This window comes from Chelonia mydas, chromosome 3 (genome assembly GCF_015237465.2).
Source record: "Chelonia mydas isolate rCheMyd1 chromosome 3, rCheMyd1.pri.v2, whole genome shotgun sequence".
In the NCBI taxonomy this organism is placed as follows: Eukaryota; Metazoa; Chordata; order Testudines; family Cheloniidae; genus Chelonia; species Chelonia mydas.
In genome coordinates, this window is record NC_057851.1 from 49,745,880 (window position 1) to 49,762,935 (window position 17,056).

The following is a 17,056-nucleotide window of genomic DNA, read 5'->3' on the forward strand; positions in this document are numbered from 1 at the left end:
AGAGAATGACTTGATCAAGTCACTCCAAATTTAGTCCCTGCGCCCGTCTGCCCAGGCGCTCCTGATCGACCTCACACAGGCGACCAGGAGCACCTCGGACATGACAATGACGGCTACCAGTCCTATTGCACCATCTGCTGCCACAAGGCAATGGGTTGCTGCTACTGTGTAGCAATGCAGTACTACGTCTGCCAGCACCCAGGAGACATATGGTGACAGTGAGCTGAGCGGGCTCCATGCTTGCCGTGGTATGGCGTCTGCACAGATAAGTCAGGAAAAAAGGCGCGAAACGATTGTCTGCCCTTGCTTTCACGGAGGGAGGGAGGGAACGGGGGCCTGACGATATGTACCCAGAACCACCCGTGAAAATGTTTTAGCCCCATCAGGCATTGGGATCTCAACCCAGAATTCCAATGGGCAGCGGAGACTGCGGGAACTGTGGGATAGCTACCCACAGTGCAACGCTCTGGAAGTCGACTCTAGCCTTGGTACTGTGGAAGCACTCCGCCGAGTTAATGCACTTAATGCACTTAGAGCATTTTCTGTGGGGACACACACACTCGAATATATAAAACCGATTTCTAAAAAACCCGACTTCTATAAATTCGACCTAATTTCATAGTGTAGACATACCCCAAGAGAAGATTAGGTGTGAACCCATCGCAGCCTATAAGTACCTACATGGGGAACAGAAATTTGATAATAGAGGGCTCTTCAGTCTAACAGATATGGTATAACAAGGTCCAATGACTGGAAATTGAAGCAAGACAAATGTAAGCTAGAAATGGGGTGCAAATGGAATAGCTAACTATTGGAACAATTTACCAAAGGTTGTGGTGGATGGTTTTAAATGAAGATTGGATTATTCTTCCCTAAAAGATGTGCTCTGGTTCAAGCAGCAATTAATTCATGGAAGTCCTATAGCCTGTGTTATTCAGGAGGTCAGACTAGGTGATTACAATGGTCCTTTCTGGCCTTGTACTCTATTAATCTAATCTGTGTCAAGTGACTGTTACATAGAAAATACATAAAAATTCTGCACCACTATCACAAAGGTAGTTGACACACTCATAGTCCATTAAGTCACCTGAAATAATTCACTAACATTTTCCCAATAGACTCGCAGCCAAAATCCAGAGCTTTTGTCTGTGCTTCAAAGTGGACATAACTTTAATAAGCATTTAAAAATTGTACATGCATTTAAAAAGCATTAAAAATATTTTAAATGCATTTAAAAAGCATTTTCAGGTTTCATTGCATTAGACTGCTAACTTGACACAATGAAACATCAGAAGGTCAGACTGGGTGATCGGAATGGTCCCTCCTGGCCCTGGAATCTATGAATTGGAAACTCTGGTATAATGCAGTGTTAGTGACCTAACAAGCGGAAATGACTGAGGTTAAAAAAGCATCGCTGCCTCCTTATGTTTAAACCACTGCTTTCCAGTCAGAGGGTGTCTAATCAATACATAAAAAAATGTAGTGGGAGTTGTGGGGGGGAAGAGATGCTCCACCAGTTAATCATACTGCATAGATATGGTATATTTAGACTGGCAGATTGTATTCAAGTATATTATATTTGAACTTGTGAAAAGTGACCTACAGCAGCAAGCCAAGCATAATAAGGAAAATTACATTGAAACATATCAATGTTGTGCATGTACAAGGTAATACAAATTGGGTAATTTTTTTGTGTCATTAGGCTGCAGAAAATAAGTTGATTTGATATTGTCAACTCTTCTCAGAGTTATCAATAGCTTCTTTACATTTCTTCACCACCCAGAAACCTGGTATGATATCTACCTGACATGCTCTCTATGTCCCTATTTTGTCATAAGAAATTTGAAAAAACATCATTTCAATAAATACAAGAGAAGAAAACAAAATCATTCCACACATCATTATGTAACACGGCCGGAAGGTTGCCATGCTTATAGATTTTGAAATACAGAATTCTCCAAAGATTCTGGTGTGAATACTGGTTATATTTTCATAACATTTATTCAAAAACTTCATTCATTAATATGCAATCTAGGATTCAAGCTACCTGTTCTGAAAGAAAATTTCTAAAAATAGAAGAAAGTGCCTACATAATAATTGTGCAGTGTATTGCATGAGTACTTGCACAATTTCCTTCTATTTATATACAAAGCAAATCTGAATCCTAAACAGTGTATGTATCTAACTACAAAAAATGAGTTATATTTCTCTGCTGAATATTAGTCTAGATTTTAAACCCACATACCACCTGACTACTTACCAGGCAAGCAGCTACAGTAAAATTCACCAATCAAATCATGGCAATGGGCTCCATTTTTGCAGGGCTTGAAGGCACATTCATCAATGTCCATTGAACAGTTTTTGTCTGACAGAAAAGAAAACGAAACATTAAAACTATAAATCATGTTGGGTTGGGGAAAGCAGAAAAGCTACTTCATAGTCCAAGTGACAACTACATAATTTAACTTTTCCACGTTGGGCACATTGTATTTTACTTCTGCTTGACAGCTTTAAAGCGAGGGATTTTCATAGATCATAGCTGATAGTTAAACAAATTAAATATTTTAAAGGTGTGATGTACACAAGAAGAGTGAACTGTATTTGTAAATACATTGTGTGTGTATTATAGGGTCACATTTCCAGTAGTATGGTTACAGTTAGCATTATATGGCACATCCATTAAAAAGCCATTTTAAGAGATTTATTACCTCACCACCAGCAAACTTGCTTCTAAGACTAGCAAGAAATCTGCTGCTCAGATCACGACTGTCAAATATAAATGTATCTATCTTTCTTTCTAGTTTTCCCCTTTTCTGGAGGCTTAAAGGACTTACAAGGGACCCTTATTGTCAGATCTCAAAAAGTACTTGTCAGTGGGGAATCTCCATTGAATGAGCTGTTTTTAGTGGTGTTGTGCTGGAATTTGGTACTAGACACAATAGTAATTCAACATTTTCATCAATGATCTGGAGATAAATATACAGTCACTGCTGGAAAAAATTGTGGATGATACAAAGTTTGGTGGAGTGCTAAATAATAATGAGAACAGGGAAATCCTACAGAGTAATCTGTCTCACTTGGTAACCTAGGCTCATTGCAACAAAACATGGTTTAATACAGCCAAATGCAAAGTTTTATATCTAGGAGCAAGGAATGCAAGCCATACCTACAGAATGGGGGCTGGAAAGCAGTGACTTTGAAAAGAATGTAGGTGTCATAGTGCACAAGCAACTGAGCATGAGCTCCCAGAGCGATGCTGTGTCAAAAAGGGTTGATGTGATCCTCAAATGTATAAACGGGGAATAGCAAGTAGGAGAAGGAAAGTAAATTTTACCTCTGTGTAAGGCATTGGTGAGACTGACAGTGGAATATTATGTACAGTCCTAGTGTCCACATTTTTAAAATGATGTTGAAAAATTGGAAAGGGTGCAGACCAGGGGCACAAAAATGATTTGAGGGTTGGAGAAAATGCCCTACAGTGAGCAGATTCAAGAGCTCAATCTGTTTAGTTTATCAAAATGAATATTCAGAGGTTACTTGATCACAGTCCATAAAAATACCTTCATGGAGAGAAAGTACTGGATACTAAGAGGGCTCTTTCATCTAGTGGAGAAAGTCATAGGACCCACCAATGGGTGAAAGGTGAAGCCAGAAACATTCACATTAGAAATTATGTACAGATATGTAGCCGTGAGGGTGATTAGCCATTGGAACAAACTAATGGAATCAATACAGGGGTAACTGGGTAAAATGTAATGGCATGTGAAATGCAGGACGGCAGATTAGATGATCTAATGGTCCCTTCTCACCTTAAACTCTGAGCCTCTGGGCTCCCACACCCCTTGCAGCATAGCTCAATAGGGTGGTATGCTGTCTTCGGCATCCTACCTGTGCTTGCAACAACCTCTTCCCTGAGGCTGTATAAGGTACAGGTGGAAGTTAATGATGATGTGAGGAGCATATTTATTGAACTGAAAATATTTTCTGAATTCCAGACCAATGCTAATTCAAGGGTGTTAACAGGTCTTTTGTAAGGAAGGTCATAAGATAGGAAGTTTGACTTCCTACCCTACTTCCAAATTCCAGTATGGAGTACTGAACTGTGCACTGTTGAAAATAATGTTAGAGGATATTATCCATTTAGATTATCAAAACTCTCATTGCACTTGGATACCACAGTCAGCAGAGTTGTAAGAAAGAAGAATGGGAGAGCGAAAAGGAATTGGTTTAGTCAGATTGGAAAACGGCAGGAGGGAGAATTTAAAAGGGGGGGGGGAAACGAGTGTAGGGAGCAAGAAATAAATAATTCAGGTAAATGCCAGTCTTTAAATGGTTAGCTGAAGGTTTAAATCTTGCATGCCATACAACATGCACCATGAGTTCTTACAGCTTTCCAAAGAAGATGGTGTTATGCCCTGAGAACATCTCTCCTGGCATGGAGTGACCAAAGAAGAGGCTGCCCCTAGGGAACTCATTTCAATTTTTAAATACAGAGCCCAGTACATACTGGGAAGTATCAAGTAGAACAATAGTCTCTGGCGCAATCTGGCTATTTTGCATTACTCAGGCAATGCAGAATGAGCATATTCTGGTCATAAATGCCCAGTGGATAATTCCCCTTGCAGAAGGGAATTGTCTGTTGGGAGGGGTACCTGGTAAGGGAAGCTCCTGTCCAGGTGCCCCTCCCAGCCTTAATATAAGGTACATGTTGGAAGGAGGGGAGACATATGTTGTGGGGAGTAGGATGGATTAGGTTTCCCTGACACCAGGACTGCTCTCATGCCAATCATAATGGAAATTTGAGCCCTTGCAGGTTAGTTGATGCTAGAAAGATACTTACGCAAACCTATCCAATAAAGCTCATATAGTAGTTACTTCACTGTTGAAATTCATCATTATTATGTATTTTTCATATTACAATAGCACTGAGAAGCCCCAAAAGAGGTGAGGGCAGCAATGGACTAGGGCCTGTAAACACACTGTAAGTTATTCAGGGCATGGACCATCTCTTGCAATATAAATAAGACAAAGAGTGAAGAAAGGAAACATGTTATTTTACAGATGGGGCATGGAGGTACAGGGAAGAAGGGCTTGTCTACATGGTCACTTAGTTCATGGTCATCCGGGATGTGAATGTGCAGAGCACTAGCTTGCCATGCCCTAACTGTGTGGAGCCTGCTACCCACACTATGGAACTTTTAGTGACTAGTAACAGGTTCCCACACAGCCAGTTCATGCACATCAGGCAAGTGCATTGTAATTTGACACTCTGGTAACTGTAACATAGTCACTGACTGTAGGCAACCCCTAAGTGGCTTGCCAAGGTCACAAAGGAAAGATGCAGAAATTGAACCCAGATCTCCTAACTTCCTCTTCTATGCCTTAACCACAGATCAACTTTCTTTCAAATGCTTCTATATCATTGCTTCAATTTCATAAAAATCTCCCAGCAACCTGCAACAAAATAAGTAGATTTTTCAATCCAAAAACAAGTCTCTTAATTGCTAAGGACAGTGTTCCAATTTACCTAAAAAAAACAAAAACAAAAACACAACCTCCAAGTAAACAAAAAACCTTACAGTCATCCCCAGAAAGATATTAACTCAAATTCTAAATACATCATACCATTAAAACACCACAATTGACAAAACTAGAGTTATTTATTCTGTTCTAAATTAAAGAGGACAAACAGATATGAAAAAATCATCATCACATTTTCAATACAGCAACCGCAAAATGACAGAACAATTCCCTTTTAAGCATATTTCATTCTTGGTTGAAGCATAAACATGCTTTTCCCCAGATGATTCCAACAGTTACACTTTACCTTCTAATTAAACAAATCATGCTTAATATGTGCAAATGAAATAGTCAGAATTATACTATTAGATTTCCTGAAAACAAGGCACTTTGGTTAATTTCCAACTGATTGGGAAAGTAGTATTGTTGAACCATAATTGATTTTCTTATTTTATGCAATTCAATGGGTTGTTTTGTGTAGTACTTAACTACAAATTAAAGAATAATTTCAGAATACAATGAAATCTGAGCAAGATTTTTTTTATAATCCAGTGGACATTCACTCAATGTCCCTACTTGATTTTTTCTTTGGTGAACGTGATATACAGATCACACATTAGCTATAGTGATAAAGATTTCTCCAGTAGTCCTGAAAAAGTATTGTGACTACAGAAGCCACTTACCACTAATTATGGTTTTCAAGAGCATTGCCTGCATATTCCCACTGATGGGAAATGGACCCTCATTCCACAAAGCTTGTGGAACTTTCTAGAAAATTGTCAGCACAGAAAAGCTATACCATCCCCAAAGCCAGCCAGTTGCACTTGCACTGGAGTAATCCTGAAAATAGACAGAGTATCCTGGTACTTGGAGCAAGACAAAAGTGCAGGTCCCCGCAAGCAGAAGCCTTCTGCTTCCCCTCTTTCTGCTTCCTCTCTTTAGAGAGCTTTGAAGCCTAATGGGGCCAAGATGAGAGGACAAGTCTTACTCGGCCTTTAAGGATGTCTGGAAACAACCAGGCTTCTCCCTTTGGCTTCACGGGTAAAGGCCCAGCACATAGAAGAACAATCTCTGACATTTCCCTTCTTGAGGCCCAAAAAACAACTATGTGCATCTGACTCTGGAAAGATGTATGAGCACAAATACATTACTTAAAATCCAGTCTTTTTCTGTTAATCTTTGCGGTCTGGATTGGACATGATCAGCCTGGAATTAAAACTGTGCAATGATGTTGAAATACCTTAAAACTCACTGTAGTGGGGTGGTCACCCCACTCTGGCCCTGGAAGGGTTAAAAGCAGCCCTGGAGAGGGCTGCGGCTGGGTAAAAGGGATTAAGAACAGCTGGGGAAGCTGACTGAGTAGCTGACCACAGGTGTGGCTAGCTTAATTAGGGCTCAGCTGGCCCTGATAAGAGGGCTGTGACCCAGAAGCTGAGGGAGTCTGACTCTAGCCCTGGAGTGGGAAGGGCTAGCTGCCTGGGAGCAAGGTACGCAGAGCCATGCCGTGGAGCTCCAGCCTGGTAAACCCTCAGGCTGCAGGCATTGTTAAAGGCCTACAAAGGTACTGGGGCTGCAGAAGGGCAGCCCAGAGATAGGCAAAGGCAGCAGGTCCTAACTTCTTGCTAATGATGAGTGGCCATTACAAACTGTAGTCTGCCCCAGTGAGCAGGGGCTAGGTGATGACTGGCAGTAGCCACTGAGGCAAGGTGGGTTTAGAGGGGAGACCCAGAGTGGGAGCACTGCTGGGGCAGAACCCTGAGGGAAAGGGGCACCGGGGTCCAGGAGGGACATGGGGCCTGCAGCAGGCAAGACACTGGCCTGTAGAGGGTGCTCCATATGCTGGAGAGCTAATTCCCAGGATGAGCAGCAGGAGGCGCTGCACCAGTGAGTCGTCGCCTCACTACAGTCACCTAAACTACCTAAAACCACAATAATTATTAACAAGTTACCTGAAAATTTTGGGGAACCCCCCCACACAAAAACAAACAAGAAAAGCTCTTTGGACACCGGGGAAGACTCATGTACTTGTAGTTAGCCACAAAAGGGAAAAAGCGGAGGTAGTTGAGTACTAGATGGCTCTTTATAACCTTGGCCCCAGGTGTTCAGTCCTGCAAGACTCAGTCACAATGGGCACTGCTTTTCTAGAAGGTTCCTCAAGCTCAATGGCATGGGGAGGGTAGTCTCATCCCAAAAGTGAAAATAAGCAGAGGCCACCACAAAGAAGAATATAAGAAAAGTCAGGAAGTTTATTAAGACAAGTATAGTATTAAATATAAAATCTCCACTTTGCGTGGAGATAAGAACCCTGATATTTAAATCAACGTAAGCTACTGAGGGTATGTTTTTGAGAGTACTGTCTCATAAGAGATTTACATGAGAGACTCACAAAGAATAAAATAAAGATTGTGAGATGCATGCATTTGGTAAGACAAAGGAATATATGCAGACCACAATATAAATGACGAGGCTAAATTAAGCACCTTAATTACAACAAAATTCAGTGAAGAGCTACAGTGATCCGACGAAATCATGATAATTGCTTTTAACTGTGGTGGTGCTGGTGGCTATAAAGGCTGGGCGAAATTAATAATAAATTCACTGAACATCAAATATTAGTGCTATTTGGATGCCAGTTAATTTAGGTCACCCATCCCTATAATTACCACTGACAGCAGTGACACTGATATTGTCATTAGCAGCTTGGAGCATATAACAAAAGCTCTCTAGCTTTCCTGGTTCACCACTGAACTTAAAGAGCAGAAGGGTTTTCCTTGGTCTCTGCATCCCTAGACTCAACAGTGGAAGAGAGGCTCTAGCCCCAACCCACACTCTTCTTGAATCTAGCAGGGGTTCTCAAATTGGGGTGTGACCCCTCAGAGGGTAGCAAGGTTATTAAATGAGGGGTCGTGAGCTGTCAGGGTCTACCCCCAAACCCCAGTTCACCTCCAGCATTTATAATAGTGTTAAATATAAAATGTATGTTTTAAAATTTATAAGGAGGGCGGTCACACTCAGAGGCTTGCTGTGTGAAAGGGGTCACCAATACAAAAGTTTGAGAACCACTGATCTAGAGGGTATATGTGAGGAAAACTGACATATTCAGGGTGACAATAGGCTTGTCTCATCCATCTTACCAGAGGCTCACTTTCTCCCTACTTACACTTGGCTGTTTTCTGGTTGTGGTGATGTAGAGATCTGATAGCCTTTGCCCCAGCTCCCCCCCCAATAACTTTTGGAGCAGAAAACTGGATTTTCTCAAGATGTTTAGGCATATTGAGCTATTCCTCACATTTTGCTTGTTTAGGGAAGGGTAGCTGATAAGGCTAAGGAAGGGTAGCTGATAAGGCTCAGTACCTATGTACTGAGGAGAGGGAGGGACAGGTGCATTGCTTCTTCCATTGGAACATTTGGGTGATGCACAGAAAGAAAGTCAGAGTTTAATAGATTTGGTGTGTCATTATTTCTATGCACCATTCACTGCTGTATAAATTAACAGCACAGGGCTCATTTCTACTCATTTCTACCCTGAGACATACACATGCATTTTCAAAAATGCTTTTAAATGGTAAAGGCCTGGAAAGTTCAAATATAGATAATGAACAGATCACACAGTAACTGTGGTTCTTTAAGATGTTCTCCATGTATGGATCCCACTCCTAGTATGCATGTGCCCCACGCACAGGACATCTGTATCTTTTAACCAGCAGTTCCTCATGTTACACCCTCCTGAGGGCATGAAGGGAGGACCACCCAACTGCAGCTCAGTTCCTTCACACCCAGAGTCCTTATCAAAGAGCTGTGGGAAAGAGGATGGCTGGTGGGGTCCACATGTACAGAGTATCTTGAAGAATTACAGTTACTGTAAGGTAAGTAACTTCTTTCTAGTCCAAGTATCTGTACATGGAGATCCTGCTCTTGGTGATTAGCCAGCAGTTAACTCCTTAAGGTGGGGGGAGTTAGGAGCTTATCTAAACAATTATTTCAGTAATGTCTGACTAAACTGAGTGTCAGATCAGAAAGCTCATGCAAGGGAGTAGTGGCTGGTGAATGTATGAATGGAGCTCTGCACAGCTGCTCTACAATTTTCAGCTAAGGCATGCAACCAAGGCCATCTGAGTTCTGGTAGAATGAGATTTAATATAGGACAGAAAAGTAATCTTGTTGATATTATAGGAGGTTCTAAGACAGTCTGAGATCCTGCACCCCAACCCCACCCCCCATGCCCCAACCCCCTGCTCCAGCCCTGAACTACCTCCTGTACCCCAAACCCCTCATCCCTGGCCCCACCCCAGAGCACACCCCCCCAACCCTCTCCTGCACCCCAACCCCCTGCTTCAGCCTGGTGAAAGTGAGTGAGGGTGGGGGAGAGCAAGTGATGGAGGAAGGGGGTATGGAGGGGGACTAGGACTGCAGAGAAGGGGAAGGGCAGGAGTGGGGCCTCAGGGGTACAAATTGATAAATAAAATAGCAGTAAGTCACCAGGACCAGATGTATTCACCCAAGCAGTGGTGAATTAGCCCCAGAAAAAAATCCGCTGCTGGGCAAGCAGATGAATCCCCCAACCATGCTGCCCAGAAGCAGTGCCGGGTGGCAGCAGGGGAAACCCATCCCCCAACCCAATCCCTGTTAGGGGAAGCCCCCAACCCAGTGTCCCTTGACCCCATCCCCAGCAGAAGCCATGGGACAGCAGGGGAATCCCCAGCCCAGCACCCCCGACTCCACTCTTTGGCAGAGGCAATGGGGCAGCAGGGGAAGCCCCCAGCACCCTGACCCCACTCTCTGGCAGAAGCACTGGTTGGGCAGGATGGGAGAAGCCCCAGTTCCCCAACCTTGGTCCCCCGCAGAAGTGCCAGGAGAAGCCTCCGGACTCTCACTGTGGCTCTGGGACTGGAGGCACTCTCTCTACCTGCTGCAGCCTCAGGGCTGGGGGAGCTCTCACTCCCTGCTGTGGCCCAGTGCAATGGTGGGTTGACAGCTCCTCCAGTCTTGGGGCTGCAATGTGTGTGGGAGAAAGGATCAAACAGGCTGAAGGGCAGCACTGGGGGGGTGGGAATGGGTGGGACAGTGTGAGACCCTAGGTGGAACAGGGGCGTGGCCTGGGGATGTGGCAGAACAGGGTGGGGCTATGGGCAGGGCCACAGGTGGAAGGGGTGGAGAGGGGCCCCCCAATTGCTCTGGCCCAGAGCCCCAGGAAACCTTAATCTGCCTCTGCACCCCAGAGTTCTGAAGGAACTCAAATATGAAATTCAAGAACTACTAATTGTGGTATGTAACCTATTGCTTAAATCAGCCTCTGTCTGATGACTGGAGGATAGCTAATATAACACTATTTAAAAAAAAAAGGCTCCAGAGGTGGTAATGGCAATTACAGGCCAGTAAGCCTAGCTTCACTACCAGGCAAATTGGTTGAAATGATAGTAAAGAGCAGAATTATCAGACACATAGATGAACACAATATGTTGGGGAAGAACCAACGTGGCTTTTGTAAAGGGAAATTATGCCTCACCAATCTCAAAGAATTCTTTGAGTGTGTCAACAAGCATGTGAACAAGGGTGATCCATGGGTTATAGTGTACCTGGACTTTCATTAAGCCTTTAACAAGGTCCCTCACCAAAGGCTCGTAAGCCGTTTTAGACACAACAAATCCTGAATCTTTGCAGGGGGTTACACGAGGTGACTCTTGTGGTCCCTTCTAACCCTATGATTCTAAGCAAAGCAGACAGTCATGGGACAAGAGGGAAGGTCCTCATGGATCAGTAACTGGTTAAAAGATAGGAAACAAAGGGAAGAAATAAATGGTCAGCATTCATAGTGGAAAGAGGTACATAGTGTGGTCCTCCAAGGATGTGTCTTGAGACCAGTGATGTTTATCATATTGATAAAGGATCTGGAAAAAGAGTTAAACAGTGAGGTGGCTAAATCTGCAGACAATACAAAATTACACAATATAGTTAAGTCCAAATATTACAATAAAGAGTTAAAAAAGGATCTCACAAAACCGGGTGACCAGGCAACAAAATGGCAGATGAAATTCTGTGTTGATAAATGCAAAGTAATGTCCATTTGAAAACATAATCCCAACTACAAATGCAAAATTATGGGGTCTAAATTAGCTGTTACCACTCAAAGATTTTGGAGTCATCCTGGATAGTTCTCTGAAATCATTTTCTCAATGTGCAGTGGCAGTCAAAAAACCTAATAGATAAAACAGAAAATACCATAATGCCACTATAAAAAGACTGGGACTGTTCATCTTGGCAAAGAGATAACCAAAGGGAATATGATAGAGGTCTATAAAATTATGAATTGTGTGGAGAAAGTGGGAGTATTATTTACTCCTTCACATTACATAAGAACCAAGGGTCACCCAATGAAATTAATAGGCAGCAGGTTTAAAGCAAACAAATGGAAGTACTGCTTCACACTGTGCACAGTCAACCTGTGGAACTTGTTGCCAGGGGATATTGTGAAGGCAAAAACTATAACTGAGTTCCAAAAAGAATTAGATAAGTCCATGGAGGATAGGTCAAACAGCTATTATTCAAGTTGTTCAGGGACAACGCCATGCTCTGGGTGTCCTTAAATATATGACTGCCAGAAGCTGAGACTGGACAACAAGAGACAGATCACTCGATAATTGCCCTGTTGTGTTCATTCCCACTGAGGCATTAGACACTGACCACTGTCAGAAGACAGGATACTGGGCTAGATGAACCACTGATCTGACCCAGCATGACCATTTTTATAGTCCCTACTCGCTGATCACTTAGAGCCATGTAGACTGCCTGAGCTTCCCCCATCAAGTAGGGTGCTAGCTGTAGGTCCCAACCTGCACCCACAGCTACTCTTTCAAAGTGACTAAAAATGCATCTGGGATAGTCCTCAGGGACTGCTGTATAGAGGCCTATTGCCTGTACCTGGTTGCCATTCCCTGCTGCAGGACTCACCACACCTGGGCATAGCTGCTGTTTCTCATTGGCTCGCTCTCAAATAAAGTCCTGTAGGCTTTTCTGTTGCTCAGCTTGCCAGGCAAGCAAGGACTGTCTCTCCAGGTAGAAGACCTACAGGGTCTTATGAATCCCCTTCTCTTGTTTTAGGAGCCACTGCAATGTCTCCTCCATTGCCCAGACTGCTGAATCTTTGCGCCAGCTCCCCAATCAGGTTATCTGTGAGCACAGATAAGACAGAAACTGGGGACGCCCCCAGTTGCCACACAGTGTGAACCTCTGGTCCTGCCTTGCCACACAAATGGCTATGACACCTCCAGCCTGTAATCATAGCTGTGTATTTTGTGTTTTATCAACCATTACTTTCCTACAGTTCCAGGTAGCAATTCTATTTACAGTGTCATACAGTGTCATACAATCATAAGAGAAGGAAGAGCACCCAGAGATCTCCATTTATCCTGGTCTTCCTTCCTCTTTCCTCTCCTGTCCCTGCACTTCCCTCCTGTTCTGTGCTCCTTATCTGCTCTTGCAGTTAATGGACTGATTAGCCTGGTTTGGGGAGTGCTAAGGAGCTAATCTAGTAATTAGCCATTCCTTCCCTCAACCAGCCCTCTGTGGGAGAACTAACTGGATTTACAATGACCAAAGTGTTGGTTCAGCTGCTCGTTCTCAGAACTATGTCACAGATGAAAATCCAAGACTATTCTAATATACATTTTGGGTTACACGTCATAGTTACTCTGTACGCATAAAAGACTACATGTGAAAGAGCCCAAATCTCTCTCACTCACTAAGCAGAAGTGGTTGCTACTAAACACACTGTTTTAATGAGTAGGGGATATGACCAACACAATTATAAGGATTCAAAAAGCAGATGCAGGGCTACATGGATCTTTGGCCTGACCCAGCATGGCTGTTCTTATCCATCAACAAGATCAGCAGTAGGCTCAAATCAGGAGAAGGGGGCATTTTTTCTTACAGATGGAGAAACATGTGACAACTTCGTTAGAAATCTGTGAAATGTAGAGCTTGAAAATATTTTGGATTGGTGGGTGATAGTTCGGTGACAGTTCTCTGAGCCTAACTGACAGCATGGGGAAAGGAGTACTTGTGGCACCTTAGAGACTAACAAATTTATTTGAGCATAAGCTTTCGTGAGCAACAGCTCACTTCATCGGATGCATGTGAGCTGTAGCTCACGAAAGCTTATGCTCAAATAAATTTGTTAGTCTCTAAGGTGCCACAAGTACTCCTTTTCTTTTTGCGGATACAGACTAACACGACTGCTACTCTGAAACCTGACAGCATGGGGTGCTTTCAGAACTTGAGTCAAGAATTGCTTCTATGAGTGGGCTGCTATGAGAACTGATTTTCTGTGGTTAACTCTGAGGACCAGTAATTAAAAGAACTGAAGATCTAAATGCACATCCATAGAAGACTTCCCTGAATCAACCAGTCATCGAGGTAAGGATTACATGAAGAACTTGTCTTCTCTGATATACCACTACCACTAACAGACATGTCATAAATATCCTGGGGGCAGTAGAGAGGCCAAAAGGGAGCACTCTGAATTGATAGAGCTCTCCTGAAACCACAAAACCAAGATACTTCCTGTGAGCTGGGTATGTAGACACATGAAAGTAGGTGTTCTGTTATCTGAAGGTTCTGAAACAATCATGGGGTCTAGAGAAGATATAATAGAAACAAGAGGCACCATATGTAATCGGATGCAACATGTGTATGTGTTAAGACACTTGAGTGTGTCTCCAAATCACAATCTTTCATCAAGTAGTTTTACATGGAGAATGTCACTAAGTTGAATTATTTTTCTTGGAACACCTCTACTGGTATTTCAAGGGTCTCTGTCATCCCCTTAAGGTCTTGCAATGCTTTGAAATCATTAGGGTTGCCAACTTTCTACTCCCACAAAACTGAATACTTGGGCTGTCAATTAATTGCAGTTAACGCATGTGATTAACTCAAAAAATTAATCACACTGCTGAAACTACAGAACCCGAACCACCAAAAAAGATAAATCGACCTTCTGCTAGTGGCAACCTTCTGACTCTGATCATGAAAATGAACGTGCATCATTCTGCACTGCTTTGGATTGTTATTGAGCAGAACCAGTCATCACCATGGACACGTCCCCTGGAATGGTGGTTGAAATGTGAAGGGACATACAAATCTTTAGCACATCTGGCACATAAATATCTTGCAACGCCAGCTACAACAGTGTCATGTAAACACCTGTTCTCACTTTCAGATGACATTGTAAATAAGAAGGGGCAGCATTATCTCCTGCAAATGTAAACAAATTTGTTTGTCTGAGCAAATGGCTGAACAAGAAATAGGACTGAGTGGATTTGCAGGCTCTAAAGTTTTACATTTTGTTTTTGAATGCAGTTTTGTGTACAGAATTCTACATTTGTAAGTTCAACTTTCACGATAAAGAGATTTCACTACAGTACTTGTAGTAGATGAATTGAAAAATACTCTATATTTATTTTTGATTACAAGTATTTGCCCTGTAAAAAGAAAAATGAGCACTGTACTCTTCGAATTCTGTGTTGTAATTGAAATCAATATATTTGACAATGTAGAAATCATCCAAAATATTTAAATAAATGATATTCTATTATTGTTTAATGGCGCAATTAGTAACAATTAATTTTTTTAATTACTTGACAGTTTTCCCCTCTGACCCTCCTCTGAGGCCCTGCCCCTGCCCTGCCCCTTCTCCAAGGCCTTCCTCCGCTGACTCCATCTCCCCCTCCCTCTGTTGCTCATTCTTCCCACTCTCAGTCACTCATTTTCACCAGACTGGGGTAAGAAGTTGGGGTGCGGGCTCTGGTGTGGGTCCAGGGATTATGGATTTGGGTGCAGAAGGGGGCTCCAGGCTGGGTCTGAGAGGTTCGGAGAGTAGGAGGGGGCTCTGGGCTGGGGCAGAGGGTTGAGGTGTGGGAGGTGTAAGGGCTCTGGCTGGGGGTGCAGCCTATTGGGTGGGTCTGGGGATGAGGGATTCGAAGGGCAGGAGGGGAATCAGGGCTGGGGCAGGTGCACGGGAGGGGGTGTGGAGTGAAGGCTCCAAGCAGTGCTTGCCGCAAGCAGCTCCTGGAAGCAGCAACATGTCCCCCTTCTGGCTCCTACATGTAGGCACAGCCAGGCAGCTTTGTGCACTGACCCATCTGCAGGCACAGCCCCTGCAGCTCCCATTGGCCATGGTTCCCAACCAATGGGAGCTGCAGAGCCGGCGCTTGGGGCTGGGGCAGCGTGCGGAGCCCTCTGGCTGCCTCTGTGTGTTGGAGCCATAGGGGAGACATGCTACTGCCTACTCACCTATCTGGGATCAGAAAGCACTCCTTGTCCCAAAACACTGGCCCTTTAATGCTATGGGGTCTGGATGTTTCAGGACTACTGTATAAGTAGTAAACCGCACCCAATCAAAACAAACCATCAGGGGAGAAATATGATAAAATAAACCTTTCTTGCTGTATTTCTGGCCCAGATTACTGGAAATTTTGTGAGAAAGTTTACTCAAGAGATTTCCATACAAATTTTTCTGACTCAAAAAGTTTTGACTCAAGATAAACTTTTAATAAGCAATTGATGTTTTGGGTGATTAAAGAATTAGTTTTTTGAACCAAACTCTGAACCTTCTTCATGATGTAAAAGATAAAACAAGTTCACCACTTTGACAAGAGTTTTGTATTTTATTGATAATCTATTTAGCTAGGCAGTAAACTCAGTGCCCAGTGAATAATGAAAAGCACAAATACTGATAATTTGGGAATAGTGTTCTGCAGCATAAGGATTATTCAAAACATCATAAAACTAAAGCTTTTTTCCCCAATTATTAAGTAGCCTTTTGTGAAAATTTATATATTCTAAGTATTTAAGATAAAATTAGAAAAAAATAAGAAAGACAAAGATAACAAAAATTAAATGTCCACAGTGACTGGGCAAAACTGTAAATTAACAACATGTAGCTGTAACAATAATAATTTTGTGGCAGAAACCTAACACACTATAGATTCTTAACGGGGCATTTACAATTTAGTTCTTTTCTTCTTTCAGTTCTCCTACATAAATTAAATTTCCTAAATAAGTGGGGTGTGTCTGCTAGATTACAGTAGAGCTCTACAAAAATGCTTATGATATGATGCTTATGGTCTGATTCTTTTTTCTCCTTAGGCTGGAAAGACCTCATCAAGAGAATTAAAGAGTGACACAAACAGTCTTTAAGGGAAGTAATTTCCTGTTTGCACTCCAGAAATAACAGAATGGTATAGAGAACATGCCGAAGTGGTGGTCAGTGGGAAAGAATATGGATATCCTCTTACTCTAAGACACAGAAAATTCCATTTCCCTTCATATGTAAATAACAGCCCTGCAAAGGAAATAAACAGACTATTATACCCATGGGCAATCTAGTTGTCTCACATTCCATTTCACACAAGTGAAGATTCCTTTGAAGGACTGGGGTGTAAATGGGAACTTAGATCTGATCTGAAGTAAAACATTTTTTAAAAATGCAACAGAAAAAAGTTCCATGATTAAAATGCAACATCTGAATATTTAAAATCTA

General features: G+C 42.6%; 1 protein-coding gene across 1 annotated transcript in view; it reads right to left on the reverse strand.

The window, feature by feature from the left end:
• LOC122464966 (protein eyes shut homolog) overlaps positions 1-17,056 on the reverse strand; it is a 210,696-nt gene that overhangs the window by 180,531 nt on the left and 13,109 nt on the right. Inside the window, exon 3 of the mRNA XM_043542443.1 lies at positions 2,261-2,365. Within this exon, the coding sequence (XP_043398378.1) occupies positions 2,261-2,351 (91 nt within the window). The 5' untranslated portion in view covers positions 2,352-2,365. The remainder of the gene's footprint in view (positions 1-2,260; positions 2,366-17,056) is intronic.